Source organism: Perissodus microlepis, chromosome 19 (genome assembly GCF_051167445.1).
Source record: "Perissodus microlepis isolate ML-2025 ecotype Zambia chromosome 19, ASM5116744v1, whole genome shotgun sequence".
NCBI classification, from domain to species: Eukaryota; Metazoa; Chordata; class Actinopteri; order Cichliformes; family Cichlidae; genus Perissodus; species Perissodus microlepis.
Window position 1 is genome coordinate 25,245,555 of NC_140479.1, and position 23,025 is coordinate 25,268,579.

The 23,025-nt window shown below is 40.3% G+C and overlaps 2 protein-coding genes across 3 annotated transcripts in view; both read right to left on the reverse strand.

Annotated features, from left to right (window-relative positions):
• Positions 1–2: 2 nt before the first annotated feature.
• On the reverse strand, positions 3–15,550 carry hif1aa (hypoxia inducible factor 1 subunit alpha a). 2 transcript variants are annotated; one of them, XM_084915836.1, is made up of 15 exons: positions 15,225–15,550; positions 6,100–6,290; positions 5,636–5,787; positions 5,273–5,357; positions 4,599–4,708; positions 3,679–3,881; positions 3,375–3,481; positions 3,094–3,241; positions 2,606–2,952; positions 2,300–2,508; positions 2,065–2,187; positions 1,693–1,934; positions 1,498–1,597; positions 1,315–1,405; positions 3–1,223 (listed from the first exon to the last, which is right to left on the reverse strand). In XM_084915836.1, the coding sequence occupies exons 1-15, from the start codon at positions 15,254–15,256 to the stop codon at positions 1,060–1,062; spliced, it is 2,304 nt and encodes a 767-aa protein (XP_084771962.1). In that variant the 5' UTR covers positions 15,257–15,550; the 3' UTR covers positions 3–1,059. The 2 variants fall into 2 exon arrangements, with proteins under 2 accessions (XP_084771962.1, XP_084771961.1); XM_084915835.1 differs by having other exon boundaries at positions 6,100–6,293.
• Positions 15,551–17,822: 2,272 nt separating this feature from the next.
• prkcha (protein kinase C, eta, a) overlaps positions 17,823–23,025 on the reverse strand; it is a 31,336-nt gene continuing 26,133 nt past the window's right edge. The window contains exons 13-14 of the mRNA XM_084914740.1: positions 21,415–21,561; positions 17,823–21,295 (exon numbers count right to left, since the gene is read on the reverse strand). Coding sequence (XP_084770866.1) covers positions 21,146–21,295; positions 21,415–21,561 — 297 coding nt within the window. The 3' untranslated portion in view covers positions 17,823–21,145. The remainder of the gene's footprint in view (positions 21,296–21,414; positions 21,562–23,025) is intronic.

Consider the following 23,025-nt stretch of genomic DNA (forward strand, 5'->3'; position numbering starts at 1 on the left):
GGTGCACTTTATTAAAGCCATTTAATGTTGTTAGGACAGCAAAAGGAAGCAAGAGAGACCCAACACTATGGCAAGGATGAATGGTATTAAACTGACTACCATTACATGAGCACAGAAGTCACAAATGTTGCCGCTATGATGATGAGAGTAACATATGAAGTCGCACTGATTTAAACTGCTTTGAGTATGTCACACACAGTAAAGACCAAAAAGGAAAAAATGACATGAATTCAATTCATGAATGTTTAAAATGCCAATTCTGCATGAGAAGTAAACGTGAGGAGGTTATTCAGATTTCATTGAGCACTCTGAAGCCATAATGAGCAAAATAAAATTTCCCTGGTATATGTACAGTAACACACACTTACAGTAAAGTAATAAAGTGACATGTACTGGACTGCTACACAATTTCATGTATTAACCTCAAAGACTGATAGCTAATAAATTGAGATAACATTTATTAAACAATATTTTAAACAATATATTCATACTTCTGGACTAAAGACATCTTATTAGGTACGAGTACTACAACATACAAGTATGGGAGGAAAAATACAATTGTTCAAACCCCATTAAAACTACTTTAAAAAGGCTTAATATATATTGCTGGTAATATTTTTTCTTTTTAAGAAAATATAAATTGTGCGACTGAAGCTTACAATACACTGCTGGCAGTGGCGCCAGATTCTGTGGTGACCAGCTGGGAATGGGTCATCCGTCAAGGCGCCGTGTGCTGAGAAACTCCCAGGAAGAGAGGGAAAGAAGAAAAAACTAACCGAGAAAGGACAGCTGGACATCACACGATGCCTGAATCGCTCGCACTTAAACCCAATTGCTGCTATGGTGTTTGTCACGGTGGAATGCTGCAAATATCACAAGATGTGCACAAACAGCAGCCAAACTATAATGAACTCATACACATACATAAATAAGTGGGGGTGGGAGGTCTTGGAAACGTGTGTTTGTGTTTTGGAGGGGGCGTTGGGGGTTGGGTTGACAATGTGAGGAACAAATTGTAGTGTCCAGTCTAGTCCAGCAGTGAGCAGGCTAAATATTGACTCAGTTGATGTGGTCCAAAGCACGAAGCAGCTCCTCTCCCTGCAGTAAGTACTGACGACCCTGTAAGGGTGCGTTCACCTCGCAGTCGTCGCGGGTGAGGAGCGGCAGGCCGAAGGAGGAACTGGTGGCCTCTGAAGTGCTGCCAAGCAGGCGACTCGCCAAATCTAAGATCGGAAAAGATCCAGTTGAATCTCTGATGTTCAATTTCAAGTAACACAGTTAACACTACTTACAAAAAAGAACTAGTTTATTCACCTGAAGACAGCAGAACGATGGTCCTGGTTGTACCAGACCCTGAAGGCTTCAGCTTTTTGCCCTTTTCAACCTGCTGCTGGAGCGAAGTTTCCTGAAAAAGAATGAAAATAAATAAATAAATAATGACGGTCCCACTTCCAGAAGTCAGATTATACCGACTATGTGTATATGCTGAGGACTAACCTGTTCTATAATCTCTTTTAGGTCACTAATTTTTCTTTTGCGCTGTGCATTCTGAACTGCGAGGGTCCTCAGCGGCATCTCTTTCTCCAAATGTGGGGCTCTGCAGCACACAAAAAGTAGGCCTTAGCTATCCTCTAAAAAAGGTCATAAAAATGTAATTTGGCTAAAAAAATTAAAAAGTTTAAGAGATGTTACCCATTTGCCAAGATGGTGGGAGGATGAGGAGCATCTACAGGCTCCACAGGTGGTGCTGGGGAAGCTGTGCGACTGCCTGGTGCACTGAAGGGGGAGCTGGGATAGCTGCGGATTGGAGTACTCTCAAGGGACTTGACTGATCCACAAGACAAAGGCTCTCCTGGGGGCAGGCTGAGCAGCTGGAAATCATCATCCATGGGAATGTATGGAGCTAACATCTCCAGATCAAAGTCCTCCGTTTCCTTATGAGGAAACAAAAAATCAAATGGATAAGAATACAGAAAACTCTGGTGTTTATGTGATTCATGACTAACTTAATTTAAAAAAAAAAAAAAAAAGAGTAAAAAGTGATGCTTTTTCTAGATTTACTACCTGTGTGTTGAAGGGTGTTTTGGGCTCTGTATCAATAGCAAACAGCTTCTCAACCAAGTCTAGCTTGAAGTCCGAATTCATCTCTGAATCCATGGGGAAGCAGAAGTCCAGTGGACTGCCGGGCTAAAAAGAAGAGAAGTCAAAGGTCAATTTTTTCCAATAGATATTACTGAGTGGTTAAAAATATTAACTGTCAATGTCTAATGTTGACAACAAAATAGTAAGTCAGTTTTACCGCTGGGGGCCTGTGGCTGGTTGTGGTAGTAGACTGGGCTGGAGCATAGCTCTCAGACTTTGAATCTTCAGAGTTTGTGCTGGAAACATCCAGAGGCTCACTGGGTGGCAGAGGGGAAAGAGGCAGAACCAGCTTGTCATCTGTGGAGGGAAGCATTACATCGTTGTAGAGAGGGACATCCTTCAGAAGATGGATATCTGATTCTGTACCTGAGGGTAGACAAAGGTCAGAATCGTTTCATTTAGCAAGAAATAAACCAAGTTATGCTGTTTAAAGAAGTTTAAGTATGTGTAGTCAGGTACTAACCAGGGCAGCTGAAGTCCAGGGAGACGATCGTGTCTCCGGCAGCTGGTGCCAGCATGGTGAGGGCTTCAGGCTCTCCCTTTAGGTGGTCATACAGGTTAATCGGCAGCTGGGTGACTGCCGAATCAGTAAGGATTTTGAGCATGTTCATCTTTGGGCCTTTCACCACCTCCTCCTCCTTCTGCACTTCCTCCTCCTCCTCCAGTTCAGCCTTCTTTGGCTGGACTGGAGAGAGCTCGACCTGGCTGATCTCGACTACAAGCTGGTCTTCCTCCTGCTGTTCCTCCTTTACCGGCTTCACATCTGCAGTCTGCTTCACTGACAAGATCAGGTTCTCCTCCTGGATGCCACTACAACAGAGGAAGGACACGATGAAATTATGCTGCTGTAAAATTACTACCAGTGTATCTCAAGTAAAAAGATGAAAAAAATAACCTAAGGGTAAGGGTTAGGATTATTGTGTTTCCTCTGAAAGAATGACTTCAGTGTACCTGAGCACGAAGTTGACACAGACAACACACTGTGGCTGGGAGTTCTTGTTGTTGTAAATGACAGTGGCCTGTGTTTCCACCCACACGAAGCCTCCTTTCTTAGCCAACATTCGGTACTGGCCTGTGCAGACTTGGCCCTTTGCAAACACTAAAAACATCAGGGGAAAAAAAAAAAAGAGGAGAGATTAGAAAAAAAAAATTAAGTTAGGCAAAATGAAACAGCTAACATCTGTTTTAAACTTTTAAATCCAATTATGTTTAACATTTTTGTTTATGCTTACGGTTTTGGTGAGTCTTGGTAAGGTGGTCTGAATCCAGAGCATGGTAGTACTCATACACAGAACGATCCAACAGGTCCTCTGGATCATAACCCATGAGATCAGTGATCCTAGAGAAACAAACAATTTATTTAGATTGAATTCTGTAGTACCTACACTGAGCACTAGATGGCTCTGTGTCACTACACTACAATAGATAGAGCGACGCTGATGAGCGCCAATAGCGAGAACATAGGTTTAAGAAGCTGATTTAGATTTGATCCCTGTATCTTAAGCATATAAGACTTACTCCCACTGGCAAACTAACCTCTCATCACAGTACGTGAACTTCATGTCCATCGTGTGGCGGCTGAGGAAGGTCTTGGTGTCCAGAGGGACCTCAATGTTGGAAGGGTGTGGGATTGGATCGCAGATCAAAACCAGGTAGGGCACAGGTGGCTCCTTTTGCCCGTTGGTGCCCTCTTCAGCCGGGCTGTCATAAACGCGCACGTGACCTGTGCAGTGAAGCACCTGCAGGAGGACAACAGTTGTCATTTAAAGACCCCAAAGGTTACAAGCAGACCATAAAGGTCACCTGAAGTGACTTCAACTAGAAAATATGAGTATATTCATAACAATTAATCATTTAGCACTTTAGCCTACAGTTTATTGTACTACAGTTGTGTGATGATTATGGGATGTACTTTTGTAATTTGTGTGACCACAACATATTTTTTTACTTTCAGTCCTTTGACATAATCTGTAAATGAGAAGCATTGCAAATTTAAGTATGTTAATTTCCTTCACACAGTAACACTGTCTGCCATAACTCAATGTAGTTTGCATCATTCACTTTTATGGATGCAAACTAGTTTTCAAACACACTGATCATAAGCTACGCTGAGTTTATTCTCCCTCAGTCATCAGCACCTACAAAAATGACATCACGTGGACAGCTGCTTACTAGTCTTGTTTTCATCACTCCTCCCTGCTCTTTAGCCCACAATAGCTGTCATCACGTGGCTTTATTATTGCCAACAGCACAGTGGTCCAGCTCAAAGGAGGCCAGGCTTTATTAAAATGTTCTGTGAAATGTGATTGACTCAGCCAGCAGCCGTGGTGTTGACAAACCGAGATGAACAACGCACATTGGAAACGGCAACACAAATAAATATATTATCGCTTATTACATTATTACATTACTGCTTCTGATGGCATGTCTGCGAGTGTGTTCCCACCACAGCCTACCTTCCATGTAGCAGATTTGACGTTGACAGTGCGGCCCCTGCTCGTGAGGGTGCACTTCATCCGCAGAAAGAAGCTACGCTCTGTATTTGGCTCCTTGGATTTCTTGGAGCCTGAAATCACAGAAGCAGGAATAATGGAGCCACAATTACAAAAAGGGGGAAGCTGCTTCTTACATGCTGTTTCAATGGTAACCACTTCCATTTATTACTGCCTCTATTTTAAATCTTCATATTTCAGTGTTGAGCAACTGCCAATTTGCATACAGGAGACACCAGGGTGCAAAAGTGGTTGCTGCAACGCTACCAGCCGTTATAAGTGCACATAACATCAGTGTGCAGTGAGTCCGAATCCAAGCAGTACAGAACCACGTGTGGGTTCCAATTTGACCTACTGTTAACAAATTATCAGTCACACCAATGTTATGAACCACAGGTGTAAGCACAATTTGTGATACACCACAATCACAAAACTATAAGCTGACATGACCTCATTGATCGTGCTGACCTCGTGACTAGACAGAGGAAATGATCAATTGTTCTCACAGCTTCTTGGTATGAATTTATCGGCTCAGATTGAACTGCGCTTCCTGCTAATTGGTTGACCTGACACAGTGCTGCGCTCGTTTATTTCTCCCTTCCTCTGTGTTGTAGGTTTCATAAAGAGACACTACTCACTTGTTCTGTGGATGAGCATCTCCCTCAGCTCCTCTTGGTCACAGGGATGTGTGAAGTCAAACACACTGTGTCCAGTCAAGTCAAACTGCAGAGTACAGAGAGAGAGACAAAAATGCTTAGTAACAGTTAACAAATACAGGATCTAACCTTTTTCTAGAAAGAACCAAATTTCAAATCACTTTAATTCCAAAGACACACAATTCAGATCTGTATTTGCACAAAATTAACTGTAGAAAATAATGTACTATATTATACAGTCAACGCAAAAACTCCTCCGCCCTGAATTTTGCACTTTTGTCTCCTCCGATCAATCTCTTGCTCTGTGCTTCTCCCTTCTGACACGGTAGGTCAAATCAAACCAACCTGTGCAAGCCCGAGGCACTTGCTGACATTCTCGGAGAGATAGATCATATCTCCATCCTCGGACAGCACCACGAGAAAGCCCTCCAGAGCTTTTAGGTAGGAGCTGTTTAGCTGAATATCAAGCTCTGCATCTTCCTCTGTTGTTGGCTCATCTAGAGGAGAAAACAGAAGGAGGAGAGGAGGGAGAATTTGAGGTAGAGGGAGGCAGGGGGAAAAAACAAAGGAAAAGGAGATCAGGCAAATGACTTGGAAATATCCTATTATTATATCACAACACGTTGTTGGCAGAGCTTATTATAAACAATTCAAATTTACACTACGGACCTGTAACTGAAACCTTATGGGGCTACATGACATAAACAACAATGGCTGCACAATTCAATAATCAGAAGAGTGTAAAGAAACACAACTGTGCACCAAGCTGAACTGCTCATTATTAGGTGGAATAGCATACAGATACTGACCAGTGGAAAGCAGTTTTCTCATGCGCAGGTAACTGATGGTGAGTCTCATGATTGAGGCCTTGTCCAGGCTGGAGCTGACACTGTGGGGCAGGGGCAGCTGCTGGGCCAGCTCGTAAAACACCTCTGACTCCTTCCCACGCCGACATCGTGCTGCATCCCTTGATTTCTCCTTCCTGCGCTCTGAGCTCGCTCTGCTGGACAAAGGTAGTGGATCAGCCACAGCTCGGACACATACCGGGTTTGTTATGCACACTGCTAGACCTGACATCCCTCCTTTCTACAGTCTACAGTGTCTAGAGAATGCTGCGGCAGCTGGAGTCTGCAACAAGCAACCTCACGGCCAAGCCACCGTCTAGATCCCCGTCAGACTCATTTACATGCATGGCTATCTGCAAGCATCTTATTGGCTGTTGACCAAAAGAAACTGAGTCCTCCCACTCAAAGTGATTGGCTAGGAGGATAGTCATAGATTCTCCTGTCTCTTGGTGCACGGCCAAGCTACAGTGCAACATCAATCATCATGAGGTTTACAAGCCTGGTTCAACCAATCTATGGGGACGAGAGATGACAATACCTGCACCAACACAGGGTAAACACACAAGCACACTAACACAGTGACACACTGCGAGTGACCTTCACCTACCAGGACTAACAAATGATCACAGTTTCTTTCATTTATGTTAGTGGCTCATGACTGCTTCTGCTGACCGTAGCTCCAGTTTCGATCTTACATTTAATCCAGGCAGTGATCGAAGGTCTGCCTAATGGACTCTCGGAGGACTGTAAAGAAAAAAATCACAGGAGCTGACGGTACTTTAAAACACCCAAAATCTTTAAAGTGATAAAAATAGATAGCTACTATAAAAATAAATAAATAAATAAATAAATCATGTTCTTGTTTTTATATTCAGCTGGACAGAAAAACATTCAACAAGGCACTGATTTGGTGTTTTATTTACACTGTTGTGCAATACAGATTCTTTTATGACCACAAACATAAATACACTGGAAAATCATCATCCTAATTGTCAACCACACTGCTCTACTTCAACCCAAATGCATTTAGCTGACACTGGACCAGCATGACAAGGAAATGTCATGGATGGAATGGATGGACGCTCAAAAGCCCTTGGCTATGAAACACACACCTAATTGAAATTGATCTGTTACGCACTTGCAGCGCTGACCAAGGCCATGCTGTTATTTGAGGCTCTCCAACAAGAAAAGGGGCCAGCCAACTAAAATTAGCTTACTGTATATCAAATCACCTGGCAGGGTGTCAGGATGCATTTTTTCCATCAACTATATAATATGTGCAAACTCCTGTGCAATGTAATTAGTCCTTTGGGGCAGAAGGATTTGCACAAGTCTAGGCAAAGCATTTATCCCCCAGGAAGTCGCAAACATGGTGCTGAGAGCAAAAAAAGCAGTCTGTAAACATGTGAGGCATCTCCCAACAAAGCTGCGCAAACGAAAATCTAAACATGAATGCAGTGACCACTTTTCAACCCGGGGAAAAAAAAGAGAGAGAGAAAGAGCAAAATCATACTGGATAACAGCCAATCCACACATGTACTTGATCTCTTTCCTTCTTACTCCACTCCTCACCCGTCAAACCATCAATGTAGATATAAACTGGAGAATCTTGAATTCTACAGTGAGGAAGCCAGCACCTCTTTAATGTTGGGGGAATGTCAACACATACCTTCATCATCTCGTCAAACATTTCTATCCTGGAGTAAGTTCAGGATACAATACCCACATGCACAGGGCATGAAGGTCACTGAGTGGTTTGATGACTATGGAAATGATGTGAGTCATATGCTGTGGTCACAGTAACAAATTAAACACTTATGGGAGATTTGGGACCGGCTTGTAAGAGAAGGCTCCATCTTCTTCACCCAAACACCAAATAAGGGAATATCTTCTGGAAGAATGGTTTCATCCAGAGTTTCTGAGAATTGACTAAATCAGTGCAAAAACATATTGGCCCACAAACCTTAGTAACACACTTCCTTGTATTATTTTTCCACTTGTCGCCCCTTTTTAACTGTAGCAATTGAAAAAGTATATGATGAAGTAGGGCTGATTGTAGGGCTGCACGATTTTGCATAAAATGAGAATCACGATTTTTTTGCTTAGAATTGAGATCACGATTCTCTCACGATTTTCTTCTCCAATATAAATATTTATTGCACTTATTAACTGCACATCAACTTTGTAACAGTTGAGACTGAACATAAAAACAATAAATAAACATAAAAACAGCAAATGTCTCACATTTTGTCGTTGCCGCAAAATGTTGTACTGCTTGAAATTCCGTCTCCACCGTTGCTCGACACTGCGTGTATAGAGCAGGTAGTGCAACAATAGAAAAATAGTTGCGGGACGGCACTGTGTAGCGTTTGTCTAGGGTGTTGATCATTTTCCTAAATCCCTCGTTTTGCACAGTGTTGATGGGAGCCATATCTTTGGTCAGGTGATAAGTGATAGCCTCCGTAATTTCTTTGTGCCTGCGGGAGTTCGACGTGTATAGGGAAGCGCTGTATAAGGTTCCCGTTATTGATGTTTGGGTGGTTGACCGGGACGGATTTTCTCCTGTCACTTTCTCGTCATCCCTGACGTGCTCTCCGTTGTTTTTTCCCTGCTAATTTTAGCAGCCAGCTTCTGTATCACGTGGTATAAGGCTCCGCCCTTGTCATTTGTTGAGCAGGAAGAGTGAGCGCTTGTTTTCATGCAGATTACGTCCCGGATCAAAATGCGGTACAATCGTCGTCGTCTTTTTTTTTTTTTTTTTTTTTTTTTTTTTTTAAATCGTTGTCATTTGGAAATGAGATCGTACACAAGTGTGAATTGAGATCGCGATTTTCTAACGATTAATCGTGCAGCCCTAGCTGATTGAGTATGACAAAGGTCACAATAAAGATAATTTTGGCTAATATTGATGACAAAAATATTTAAGGTTTCTGAAAGCTCATGCATTTGTTGTTCCTCAAAGTTCTTGAAACCAAAATCTTTCAAAAAACAAAAAAAAAACAAAAAAAGTTTTACTAGATTTTGATAATCAAAGTCTGTCTTACTCATCTTGGGTCAAGGTGGAATAAACCTGCTACAGCCTGCAAGAGGACTTTTATAAAAGGGGGAAACTGCACAAGCAGAAAAAAGCTGCTTGATTATCTATAATAATACTCTTATAATTAAAAGTCTCACCCAGCTACATGCAGCATCAGTGAAACTACCAAGATGAAGCTTGGTAGGATAAAATATGAGCAATTATGCAGCTGCCTGGATTTAAAAGCAAATGCTAGGATAGGGTTTTTTTTGTTTTTGTTTTTGTTTTTGGGAGGGGGGGGGGGGCGTTTACATTAAATTTACTTTTAATGTAAACGCCGAGAAATCCGAACTCAATTTCCAACTCAAGCCAAAACCCAAAGCACATTCAGGACTTTAGTGAGCAAGTTAATCATCTTCCAAATGAAGTGCGCAGGTAGCCACAGTTATGCTAATGCAAACTGAGCAGAGTGGACAAGCAAAGAAAGAGAGAGCGGTTCTGTTAAAACAGCCAGAGTTGGGACAAGATAAGGCTAACTATATTTACTGAGGAGACTCCATCTGTTGCATCACTGCAAAGCAGAGGGACATTTGACACAGAGCATTTTCCATTTACCTCGCTATACACCAGCATAGCGAGGTGTATAGCTCGCTATGCTGGACCATCATAAATGTTGACAAAAACAGCAGCAAAACAATCAAAACAGAAATGAGGAAAAAGATTAGACGAGACTAAAACTAACACACATTATCATCAAAATACTTTGAATAAAACTAAAACAATATCAAGTGACAAACTGAGACTTTTGGTTGTGTATTAACCAAGAGGAAACCTCTTGAAGATTGTTTATATGTACTGTAAACAGATTTCAAGCCAAGCAGCAGTTACACCCATACATGCATGCAGATTCACAGTTACTATTGTCAATACCATGGACAAATATTTACAACACCCTCTGTAAACTCTGTTGGACACAGCCAGGATATCTGGTCAAAATAAGAGCAGTTCTGTCTGTATGTATAACACAATCACCTCCAGCCTACTCAATTAATTAGGTCAATTTATCATTACAAACTAAATGATAACAAACGATTAACATGGCTTTATACACAGAACACACACTGAGAAACTTCTCTTGCTGAGCAGCTCATCATGACATTAGCCTGCCATACGCATTTTCTTTTGTAGTTGTATCAGGTCCTCATGCAAATCCTGCCCAAATCAAGCCGACAAGTAATACTGAATAAAGAGCCATTACAAAGGTTATTTATCTCATTTACCTAAGGCTTCACTGAACAGAACAGTACTGTGTACCTCTTATGAAACCTTTAAAAGCACCACTGATAAGGATACAGCAGAGAAGTAGTAAATTTATAGGTCATAAACAACAGCAGACAGTTTCTAAAGTTTCCCATTTGGACAATAGTCAAACACCACCTTCACTTTTGTGCTTTTCTAATTCAGTTGTGACACTAAATTCCAAAAATCTAAAACCGCTACTATTTCATAACCGCCTCCACCATTTCCAAGCTTGAAATCAGCTTTTATCTTTCCCTAGGAACACACAGTTCACTTGATGTTAAAACTAAGGCCACCAGAGAGGCCATCATTATGCAACAGGATTAAAGCGCATGGTCATGTCTGCCCAGCTGCCCTCTACTTGCCCTACAGCAGTCACATTTTGTAGTATTGCTCACTTTAGACTTGTTTGTGAATTGGCGCTATTACATAAACAAAATGTATTTGGCTTGTAGCCAAGTGGAGTAGAGATTAATAGAAAAACAAAACACTCCACAATAAAATTCAGTGTGAACAACGTTAGCAGAGTTTCCTATGAAACTTGTTACTAGAGGCTGTCCCAATTTTTTTTTTTTTAAAAAAAGACAAACACTCCGTCCTGTTCAGTGTGACACCAAACTATTATATAACCAGCTCTGGAGAAACAACACTGCCCAATGTAGGGAGAAAATCAGAACAGGGCTCAAAATAACTCCTTTAAAAGTCAAATTAATCACTTGCATTATAGCTACATGACGTAATATTTTTGTAAATAGCAAACATACACAAACTCCTGTGTGTTTAGTGTGACATTTTAGCACATCGTATTGGGTTTTAAATATTTTGCACACAGCAGTGGATCAGAAAAGTGAAATTCTGTCCAATAAAGAGCCATCTAAATAAAACAAACAAACATTAAACTGAATGAACATTTGTGGTGACTGTAATAATACACAGTCAGACACTTTATTGGACACACCTTGCTTGTACTGGGTTGGACCCCTTTTTGCTTTAAAAACTGCTTTAATTCTTTGTGGCACAGATTCAACAAGATGCTGCAAATTTGTTTGCTGCCTATTATGCAAATCCTCCCAATCCACCACATCCCAGAGGTGCTCTACTGGACTGAGGAGGTCATCAGAGTACAGTGGGTACAGTTTGACATGACTTGAGCTCTGTCAAATAGCGCATATTCCTGCAAGGTGCAGTCACCAGAAGATAGATACACTGTGGTTATAAAGAGATGGACATGGTCAAGAACAATACTCGGGTAAGCTTTGGTGTTTAACCAATGCTCAGGGAAGCCACTAAGGGGTATAAAATGTGTCAATGTGCGCATTATTACAGCAGCAGCATGAACTGGTGCTACAATGCAGGATGGATCCATGCTTTCATACTGCTTACACCAAATTCTATTGTCCAATTTTTATGAGCCCATGTGAACTATAGCCTCAGTTTCCTGTTCTTATTTGGCAGGAGTGGTGCCAGGTTTACAAATAAAAAAGAAAGAAAGAAAAAAAAGAAGAAGAGTAATTTCACCTCAAGTTAAAATAATTTCAACAAGCCATAGTTTACTCAAATCACCTCCATTTGTGGAGCACATAAAGAGCTAACTACTACTACAGCTGATTACATTTATTCCATGAACACCCACTGACTCAACTGCAGCATGATAACAAAAGCAACTCAGCGGGACTTCTGGGTGTTCTAGTCTGACTGACTCACCAGAAGTGGACGTTACAAATCAACCTCAAACCAACGGAACTTCCTCTGGCTTCCCGTGTCTTCGTTGACCATGCTTTGATTTTAAAACGTGATCAAAGGGGGGAAAAAACAACTTGGAATCACAACATGAAATGATAAGTTTAAAAAAATGGGCCTTTCATAAATCTAGTAGGCTCTTACAGCTTTGACTACAAATACTGTTTAATGTGGAATTATCACAATTTAGCTTATATGCTCCTTCTCACATGGCAAAGATCACTGACTTTACTGTTTGTTCATGTGCGACATGTTGCCCTTCACACTACAAAAGTACAATTACTTTACAGCAAACCATAAAGATATTTGTGACCTAAAGTTTCCAAAATATAAAAGTGGAATATAATATGGACCAAGTTTGATTGTTTATACAACAGTTCACAACACAACCCCAGCAGGGCCTTTCCACTACTTTTCTGTAAAGTGCTTTTTTTGCTTTAAGAAAATCAGTCATCACAATTAAAGCTTTGAAGGCCTAAAGTGAATGTTTATTCAAATGTTGGATAAATGCGAGCCTTCAGCACACATTTTTAACTTATCTGGAAAACAAAAAAATCCATAAAAAACAAAAACAAACATACCCCCTGTGCTTCATATTATCAAGTAACCCAATTTCTCTTTCAAGTTCAGACTAGCCTGCTACTTGAATCCCTCAAGGGAACCAGGAAATTACAAGCTAGCGAATTGCTACACACACACACACACGCAGACATTTGGCCATTCCTATTGACGTCAAGCCCTAGTGATTAAGAGATGAGACAGAAGTAATACTACAAAGGCACCACACAGACACCAGTCAGATCTGCATCAAACCAGACTGCGCACTGGAATTTTTTTTCCAACACATTTTAATCTACATGTCAACCTTTCACCTAAACTCCAAATTAGGTGACAATAAGCAAAGCCCCTGAATGCAATCTACATTAAAATATGCTGACTGCCTGGAAATGGAGTATTCATTTGTTAAAAATATCTACAGGGTGACCAGCGTCACGGTTACCTTCCTTGTGTAACTATGGAGGTAACAGACACACACACAACAGTCATGATAAGATCTTAACAACAGCCCGGTGCGCTTTTTAGGATGTTCCATGAAACCAGTTTGCACCCATGTTGAGTTGCCAATGTTTCAAAAAATGTTGTTCTGACAATTGTTTCACCAAACGTTTTTAGAGATCCACCCACCATATGTTGCATCATAATATATTTTGCATCATTACAAATAACATTTTTTCCTTAAAGACAACTGTTTGCATATACACACACAGCAAGCTTTTCTGAAAACAGTGTTATTCTTACTATTTTGCCATCAGCCTACCGGCAGGTTGTTTTCTCTTTCATGACTTTCACCATCTTATGACCACCTTTTTTGGGGTTTTTAATCTCAGGATTCACTCTGTTCATCAGACTATTTTTTGGTCTTGTGACTGCTGTTACCATTATAACCATCTTTTATCCTCTGTTTGTTTTGTAGTCTAATCTAAGCTTTATACACAGAAGCATAATCTCATCACCTGTCTGCCTATTTTAGAACATCCAAGAATGACAGAAAGGCCTGGATGAGTAATCCGCTTGCTGCAGAGTGGAGGCAAGCTTATAATAACCACTTTTTCCACTCAAGCACTTCAATAAAACTCGTGAAAATCTGCTGCATATTGCAGTTGATGCAGACTGTCTGGCTGGATTAAGAGTTTACAAATAATCCCTGCGCAGTTGAGTTGTATTACAGTCCTATACATTTTATTTGTTGTGGGAAAGTAATGGTTGCAGTGGCTAGATGTTAAGGATTTCCTACATTTGAAAATAAAGGCTCTGGCCACCAGACCTGTAATAGAAATATGTTAACCACTTTTAAGTAAGGTTTACTTATAAATAATGCCAACCTTAAATATTAGGTGTTATTGGCTTTTTTGTTTGACTGATTGTTTGTTTTTGTATGACATAGACTGTTTAATAATGTGCTTCTCACCCAGAAAGACCCGTTTGGGGCCTGGAAAATCCTCTTTTTCCATCACACATTTGGGCTCTGATAACTTGTAATAGCCATACTTATTTGTTTTTGTTGTTTTTTGTTTTGTTTTGTTTGTTTTACCTAACCGTTAATGAATTAGTTATTTTTTAAGATACAACTCAACTTGTCAGTCAAAAATGGTTTATCAACTTTCTCTTGTTCTACCACACAGACCTCCAAATGAAGCCTTGTTATCAATTGGGCTTCTGTATAAATAAAGGTTACTAGCCACTAACATGATATTATGACACTCTGATGATTATTAAAGTTGATCACTCTGGTGGGGGGGGTGGATTTTGTGCAATTGATATTGCTCATTATTGAGGGGGTACAGTATATTCTACAAGGCCTTCCAAAACAAGATAATTATGCCTACTTCTGGTTTTATAGTTAAGCACAAATTCATACGCGGAAAACTCAAACCAAGGCCTGCTCCCCCCCCAAAAAAAAGCCTCAACGTTTCAGCAGAAACCGCACACCACACTAATCACATGAGCGCTGGCAGTCTTTCACTGAAGTGTCAAGGTTGACACCTAAAGTCCAAACAGTACACCACCAGTGATACACTATTAATAAGCTATATAATAAGCAAAGTGTCACACTCAAAATAAATGTAAATAACGCTGATGTTGCATGCAGGAAGTCTTAGCAATGGTCACAAACAAAAACGTTGCTGGCCAAGTAGCGCTTATTTAACGCAGATTTAATCTAAGTAAAAAAAAAAAAAGAAGTCTAGATTGATGTAAAGGGTAGTGACCAGTTGATGCTGTTTACCTGTTAACTGACATTTTTGACAGTTTTTATCAGGTTGACCTACATTTGTAGGCTAGCTGCGTTAGCCATTGCTAACAGCGCCGCTAGCCGACACATTTTGACGAAACGCACCAAACTAGCCTCTAACCTTGAAAAAAAGGCCACAGTGTCGCAGGTCTCACAATAACCAAACGTTAAATAGAGACACATATTTTCCAGTTATGCTTAAAAACTGGGCACATACGTAGCATTAGCCGGCACTGCTCTTACCTCTTCTTTTCGGGTACAGTTCCTGTGTCCATTTCAGGACGAAAAGACCTGTGTGGAGTCTCTCTATCGGTATAGAGCTGTGTTCGGGCCCGTCAAGAAATGAACCAAAATCCCACGATTTTCTACCGATATCAGTCCGTAAATCCTTAAGTGGATTGCATAAGAGTCCTCTCTTTGTGGATTTAGTTTAACAAACCAAACTCTCCACCGCTAAAAGCAGATCCTCCGTCGACTTTCCTTCAGAAATATTGCCACGCTGGAGAGCCGAGACAATGTTGCTTCAGAGTAGAGGTGTTCACTCCTCCTCCGTTCCGCGGACGCGCAGTCACACGCTTCTTTTTTCTTTTTCTTTTTTTGCATCGAGGACGCGCACAGGAAATCCGAGCGTCCCACCGACAAACGACAGATTGCTGTAATTTTCAAGAAGATCCTACAACAGCGAGACATACAGCGACTGTTAATAGCTAAATATCACTCTGAGATAAATAAACACATGTAATAAAATAAAAAAGCACTGTTTTAAATAGTGTTAAATGTAGAGCTCTTTACAAAAGCTGTTCATAAACAGTCATAGTGAGTTATACCACAAATAGTGTCACAGCACTGTATTTAAGCCTAAACAATAATATCATTATGCACCAGTATTTTTATATGCAGTTACAATTCATTACAGGCTTTTTAGCACCCAACAAAGGACTGACATTAACAAAAATCCTCAGTGTTGTAACATTTTGTTTGTTTGTTTTATAATATTCGAGTTTCTTTATTCAAACAAACAAATAAAAAGATCAGAATCACTGCTTTATTGTGGGTTGATAGTAAGTTTACTGTTGTGTCGCCCCTTGAGTCTTATTAGACTTTAGAAGTTAAAAAGTTCAAGGGCAGATGAGGATTTCTTTGGTCCTGGAGGCGGGCTTGGTAAATTTCCTCCACTGCTCTGGATATTTCTGTCCAATCAGACTTCTCCTCCTTCACCCTGTGGACTTCATTTTACAATGAAATCTGTGATTCAGTTTTACTTTGGGAATAAAAAATGACAGTAAAAGAAAAGCAAAAGGGAGGAAACTATGTATGAAAAAACGTTTTGGTTAACTGTAAATAACTGGACTTAAAAATAACTAAAGTAATATTATGTACTTAGAAGAGCTAATTATGACAATATAATAATGGACACCAAACGTCTTTCACTTTAGTCTTTTCACATTGCTACAACACTGTATGTACCAATAAAATACAAATATATTTACTAAGTCTGTATTTTTTACTTTATGGCTTGTTAGTTACCTCCACAATGTGTTATAATCCTTTTGTAGCACAGTATAGTGTAAAAGCCTTGAGTCATCCCTCATGTCTTTATATTTTGTTTCCAAGGAGACCGACTTTCTTGTAAATTTTAATGTGGTCTTGAGCAATAGCTCTCCAGGCTTTGTGAAGGTCTTTCCAAGGTTTTCCTTGGACATTGGCTGCTTTTTTTATTCACTGACAATCCAATTGTTATACCTGACCATTTTCAAATTGTTTTCAAATTTCAAATTTTTATATTGTTTTGTTACAATCAGCCTGTAAGAAAAACATGTTTTTTAGTTATTCATCTGTTAAAAATGCCAAAGATAACGCAGTTTGATGGGCACCAAAGTGGTGATTTCCAAAGAACTATTTGCTGAAAACTTGGTATATTATAGCAACAATATCTGAAAGCCATGTCCTTAAGAAATAGGAAAAATTCAGCAAAGACCTGACACAGGACCTACAGAGGATTATCTGACTCCTCAGTTGAGTCACGTACTGTTCACTGAAGCCTCATCAGTTTCAGTGGAAGGGTAGCTATCAAGAAGCCATTGTTAAGGAAGAGAAATAGGGAGAAAACGCTGAGATGTGCCAAATTACATCAGTTGTAACAGGTTGTATGTAATGTTGAATCAAAGATTAAAATTTGGGTTCAAATGATCATTAGTTTGTATGGAGAAGGTCAGGAGACATCCATGACAGTGAGTGTCTGCATCCATCTTTTTGAACAGTCCTCTATACCAACAGCTCACTCCTAAGATTGTGTTTAACAAATACTATCCATATTATAATAAATAATAATAAAACACATATAATGAAAATGGTAGGGCAGCACAGTGGCACGGTGGTTAGCACTGTTCAATTCCACCATCAGGCCGGGGTCTTTCTGTGTGGAGTTTGCATGTTCTCCCCGTGTTTGCGTGGGTTCTCTCCGGGTACTCCGGCTTCCTCCCACAGTCCAAAAACATGCAGTTAATGGGGATAGGTTAATTGGTTAATCTAAATTGCCCATAGGTGTGAATCTGTGAGTGATGTGGTTGTCTGTGTCTCTATTTGTTAGCCCTGCGACAGACTGGCGACCTGTCCAGGGTGTACCCCGCCTCTCGCCCTATGACAGCTGGGATAGGCTCCAGCGCGACCCTGGAAAGGATAAGCGGATGGATGGATGGAAATAGTAGATATTTTTAAAAATAAAACTCAACTAAAACCAGAAAATCACCTCTGAAAGTAACTTAAATTACACCAAAAACTAACTAAACTAAACTTATGAACTTGTAGACTAACAATTCTGTTCTCAATCTCTAAATCACAGAAAAAGTTAGTCGCAGGTTAGTTTATTCTTTGTGTTGCCTTACAATGCTACTAGGTGAACACATATTTATTGTTGCATCTGGTCACGATAGTTAGACAAAGCCTTTGCTGTGACTTCCCGTTAGATAAAGGGTGTGTGGCACAACGCCCCTGAATTGAACTTTATCTTGACGGTTCATATTGATTTAATCGAACAAACCTGGGAGGGTTACATTTTTATTCATTACACAAGGCAAAAAAAGAGAGAAAAGTGTAGAAATTGAAGTTAAATCCTGATAAAATCATTTATTACTAGACCTAGAAACTAGAGAGACCTGAGGAAATTAGTTTAAAGTAAACCATGCATGTCTACATAGGATTAATTGTGTGTGGGGTTTTGTTATATGCCCATTGCGTCCTTTAAATGTAAATCTGATGGATTTTGTTTTATAACATAGGTATGCAATATGTACTTTGGCAACACTAACTGAGCTTATAGGTTTATTTTGCCTCATTATGCTACTATTCAACATGAAAGTCAGCAATGACCTTTCACTTTAAAATTCACTTAGCTGTTGGAGATCCTGTTTACTTATCTCCATACTGTAATTAACATTATGATATCGGGAAGTTGAGAGGTGGTGTTAGCCACACCTTTTTTGTTGTACACTTGAGCATAAAATGTGCCAACAAACAATGCAAGATTAGCCTTTCGTAATGCGTTTAGTGCGAGCAACAAAATGAAGACATTTATATAAGAATGCATTAAGGAAACCCTGCTGTGTGATAACAGCATTAACACAGCTCTGAAAGAGAAGTGTTGAAATGCAAAAGGAAGATTGCATTGTCAGTGTTATAAAAGACACCATCTGATAGGAAGCAGTTTTCTTTGTCTGAATCACTTTAAGTAAATTCTAAGAGTTTATGAGTCATGATCTTATATTAACTATAGGTCAGAGTGAACATGAGGCCATTATCTATTCATTTACTGACAAAAATGAAGCTGTTGATTTATAGATTTCTATAGGGAATTACTTATGTGACGTCTGTGCAGAGAGACTTTTTTTCCATTATCGGTCGCTGCTTTGGGGGGTTACCAATCAAACGCATAGGACAGCTGGGTCAAACACTTATTCAATCAGTCATTGCAGAGACACTGCTGGCAGCTATCAGGAAGTCTCAGTAATGAACGCTGAAGGAAAGCTCGTAAATCTCTCCTTCACTGAGACACAACCTGGGGAAAGCTGCCAAACTGAGGCACAACAAAGGATAAACAATAAGCAAAGTTGCTTAATCCAGTGTCCTATGCTTTATATAGCACATGTCGACCGTCGTTGTTAGGGAAAGCTTAATGTAGATTAGTGGGCTGCTGTAAAGTCCACATCAAGGCTCTTCTAAATAATGAGTGATCAGAGGCTTAACAGGGGTTTGAACCGCAACAGGAAGAGATATGTGACACACCACTGGCTCAAATGTATAGACAGGCAGCAAGTTGTGCTGGACCAGGAAAGTTTTCATTGCAGTTTTGTAGCTAAAACACCATCATTTTAACAAAAGATCTTTCTGCATTTGATTTTTTAATGATGGTGGTGGAGAATCGTCACCATAGCTATTTCTTTGGGCTGAGATGGGTTGCTATGGAGGCCATACTCATGTAATCTTCCAGTCCCTCATCATGCCACACGGATGGAGCTATTTTCATCATGGACAACTACTCCGATATGCTTCGTCAAAGGGTAGAGGTAATCACTCATAAAAATTTGTTTTCATTTCATGGTGTTGCTTCACTTAGAGGGGAGAACCGGACTGAAAACCACACCAACATAGCAGGTTCAAGCAGGTTCCTTAGCTCAAAAGGTTTGTTCTGTGCTCAGAAAGCAGAGGAGGCTTCGTTTTGAGGCATTTCCGAGTATTAAGGTGCTAATGTGCAGTATTTAGAGACAGAATCTTCCACAGGACACCCAGCTGAAGAGATAAAGATGTTGAGACCCAAACTTCCTCATTCAAACTAACAGGAAGACTCCGTCCTGGAGGGCTGGGCTTGTTCGTGTCTGTGCAAGTTCCGGAGGAAAGAGATTCATCTGAACACAGGGTTTTCTTTTCTTTTTTGTCATTTTGTTTTCAAAGTTTTTGCTTTTATTTCCAACATCATGCAGTATACAATACTGCATTTATATATGAATTCAATGTCACCCCCCTGGAAAAAAAAGCATCACTTTTTCTCTCTCGTGTCTTCCTTTTTCTAGCAAAGGCGACAGTAGTGACGCTGTGTGGTTTCCTGTTTATTCTCTGCTGGTTTGCTGGCCTTCCACTAGATGCACTGCACAGAACTGCAGGGTTTCAAGACTTACGTGTTTTTCTTATATTTTTTATGGATAAGAATAAACAAACAACAAAAAACAAAACGTGAATTCACTTATCCAAGCAGGTCTGCAGAAAGTGCTGGAAGCTTTCAAACACTCTGTCAACAGTTGGACAATACACTAACAGCGTTGTGAAATCTACAGACTTTTCAATATTTCACAGTTACCATGAATCATCGAGCTGCTTTCACCTCAGATGAAATCTTGCATCATCGTCTACATGCCTGGCGGAGCAATTTACATGGAGAATCACTGCGACGGATGCCAAGTTTTTCTTACTGGGTGTGGGCCACAAATAAAAAACACAAATACTCTATTATCAGGAATTCAGTGCAGTGAAATTCTATCCTTTAACCCAATTTCAACCTTTATCTCATTTTGAAACCAATATTTCAGGCTTCAGGTGATTTTAACCCTTTATTTAACAGTGGATGGACTCAGCGGTTCACTATTTTGAGTTTCTGTGTGAATTTGTGTTTTTTCCAGAGTGGAGACGCATCACTCAGAAACTATTCCATCTGTGCATGAAATCATTCCAGGATTTGTGTAACTTTGACTTTTCTGGGAATCTCCAGCAGATTTAGATCCCAATTTTTTTTCCCCATCTCTGAGCAGTGAAAGAGCAAAAATTTAGTAAATAGAAGCAATTTCATCACAATACAACATAATAAAATACATCCTGTCCACACGTACATACACACTTGCATGAATGTGTAAATGAAGCCAAAACTAAATGTTATTTCAAAAGCTGGCCACACTCCACACTTGGGTCTGAGGTACAAGTTCTTACAGTTCAGGTGCAGCTCGGGTCCTTGTCAAGCATGTTTTGGCTGGCCGCTTGGAACTTTCGCACAGTTATATCTCTGGGAAATGTGTCCGCACCGTGTTTTACATACCAGTGGAAAATGTTTTAGGCAAATGCACAGACACTGAGAAGAGTAAGGGTGACCGCACGACTGCTGGTGGATCAGTCTCTGAGTCTTAATTCTCTAGCAGTTCAGGTGAAGTAAAGGAAAAGTTTCTGAATTCCTCCTGGTTGATGGAAGGGATCATAGGGTCATCGATGGGCGTGAGCGTGGGCTCTTCCTGAGTAAAATCTGGGTCAAAGTTGTTGACGTCCTCCGGGGTTTTCTGGAGGACAACAATAGAGTACAGTCACACACACAGAATGTGAGACAAAATCATATACTGCGTAATGTCTGGTGAGTACACCTATTATCATTTAGCATCAATAAAATCATGTGACTTACAATCCTGGGCTTGAAAGGTGGCTCAATTTCTCTACGATTTAGCTTCTCCCAGTCGATACCTGTGAAGAAAGTGTGGCTGGTCACAGCCTCCTCTCCACCCTCTGTGGGCACACAGCCCAGACGCCGTGCTGGGTTTTTGGTCAAGAGCTGCGAAGATAAAATGCGGATGAATTAAAAACAATTGATGAATTAAAGACCCAATTTCATCCAAGATTTAGCTGTCGGACAGATGGCCTCACATCTGACTCTAGAATACTTTGGTATAAAGAGTCCATCGTGAACTCAAGGCCTGCAAGGTGCTGTGGCTGCAAAAAAAAAGCCCAAATCAACACCCCTCCACCACCATGTTTGACAGTTGTTATGAATTTGGTCTTCTCCAAATATGTCACTGTGCATTATGGCCAGACATTTCCACTTTCGTCTGTCTAAAGGACATTTTTCCAGAAGTCTGTTTGTTCAGATGCAACTTTGCAAGTCTAGGCTGCGCTGCCATGTTCTTTTTGGAGAGAACAGGCTTTCTCCTGGAAACCCTTCAAAACAAGCCATACTTGTTCAGTCTTCTTCTAATTGAACTGTGATGAACTTTAACATTTAACACACCAACTGAGGCCTGTAGAGTTGGGATGTAGCTTTTGAGGTTTTTTTTCCAGTTTCTCTGAGCGTTGGATAGTCTGACCTTGGGTTTAATTTGCTGCGACTTTCACTTCTGGGAAGATTGGCAGCGGTCTTGAATGTTTCCCTCTTGTGAATAATCGTTCTCTCTGTAGAATAATGAACTTCAGATTGTTTATAAATGGCCTTGTAACCCTCCCCTAGATTGATGGACAGCAACTTCAACACCTTTTTAAGACCATTGCTGATGTCTTTCATCCTTGGCAATATGATGACACATACCTGAATGCTTCAGCGCCAAAGCTTATGCTTATACTTCCTGACAAAAAAAGAATGAACCAAATGTTGATTTAGCAGCAACTGCCTGCTACTTATCCTCTTATTTCCTATGGAAGCAATAAGGGGCTACCTAGTTTTTCACACACTGTTTTGGGATTTTTGCTCAGGTTCTGTTAAATAAATACCACAGTATAATATGTCATGTTTTGGAAATCATGTGAGAATGCATTTACCTTAGCAAGAGCTGCTAAATGCCAAATTATTTTTGTTATGTTAACTTCAGAATATAAAGCGAGTTTGCTTTCTGTTTACCATGACTGTGTGGTTGGTGCAAAATAGGGAAATTTGTAGCACCAGATCAGACTAGATTTCTCTGGAGGGATGCCAAACAGGGCTCAAGTTCATCCAGTGAGTCCCTCCCTCTCAACTGACAAAAAACACACACCCTGAATTGTGTTAAGCTCCTCCCACAAAGCCTTAGTTGGCCAGAGTTCAACTAGTTTCAGTAAAGTGCAGCTGAGGTGTCTCAACTTCCTGGGGTTGTATTCATTAAAACAATAGTGAATCAGCCATTGAACTTTAACCGTTTCTCTCTGACCAAGGTCAGGTAGGTAGTGCAGGTCTTAGGAAGAAGCCCAAACAAAAACAAATAAAAGTTAAAATAGTTTTAACTTGCCTCTGGGGGGGAAACAGAAAAAAACACCACTTTGTTTTGGAAAA

Excerpts from the sequence above, each read along its gene's own strand:
- hif1aa (XM_084915835.1), bottom strand. The coding sequence starts at position 15,256 with ATGGACACAGGAACTGTACCCGAAAAGAAGAG. Across the intron at positions 5,358-5,635 it reads AGTGCCTCGGGCTTGCACAG|TTTGACTTGACTGGACACAG; the intron begins GTTGGTTTGATT and ends TGTACTCTGCAG. Across the intron at positions 4,709-5,272 it reads GATGCTCATCCACAGAACAA|GCTCCAAGAAATCCAAGGAG; the intron begins GTGAGTAGTGTC and ends CTGTGATTTCAG.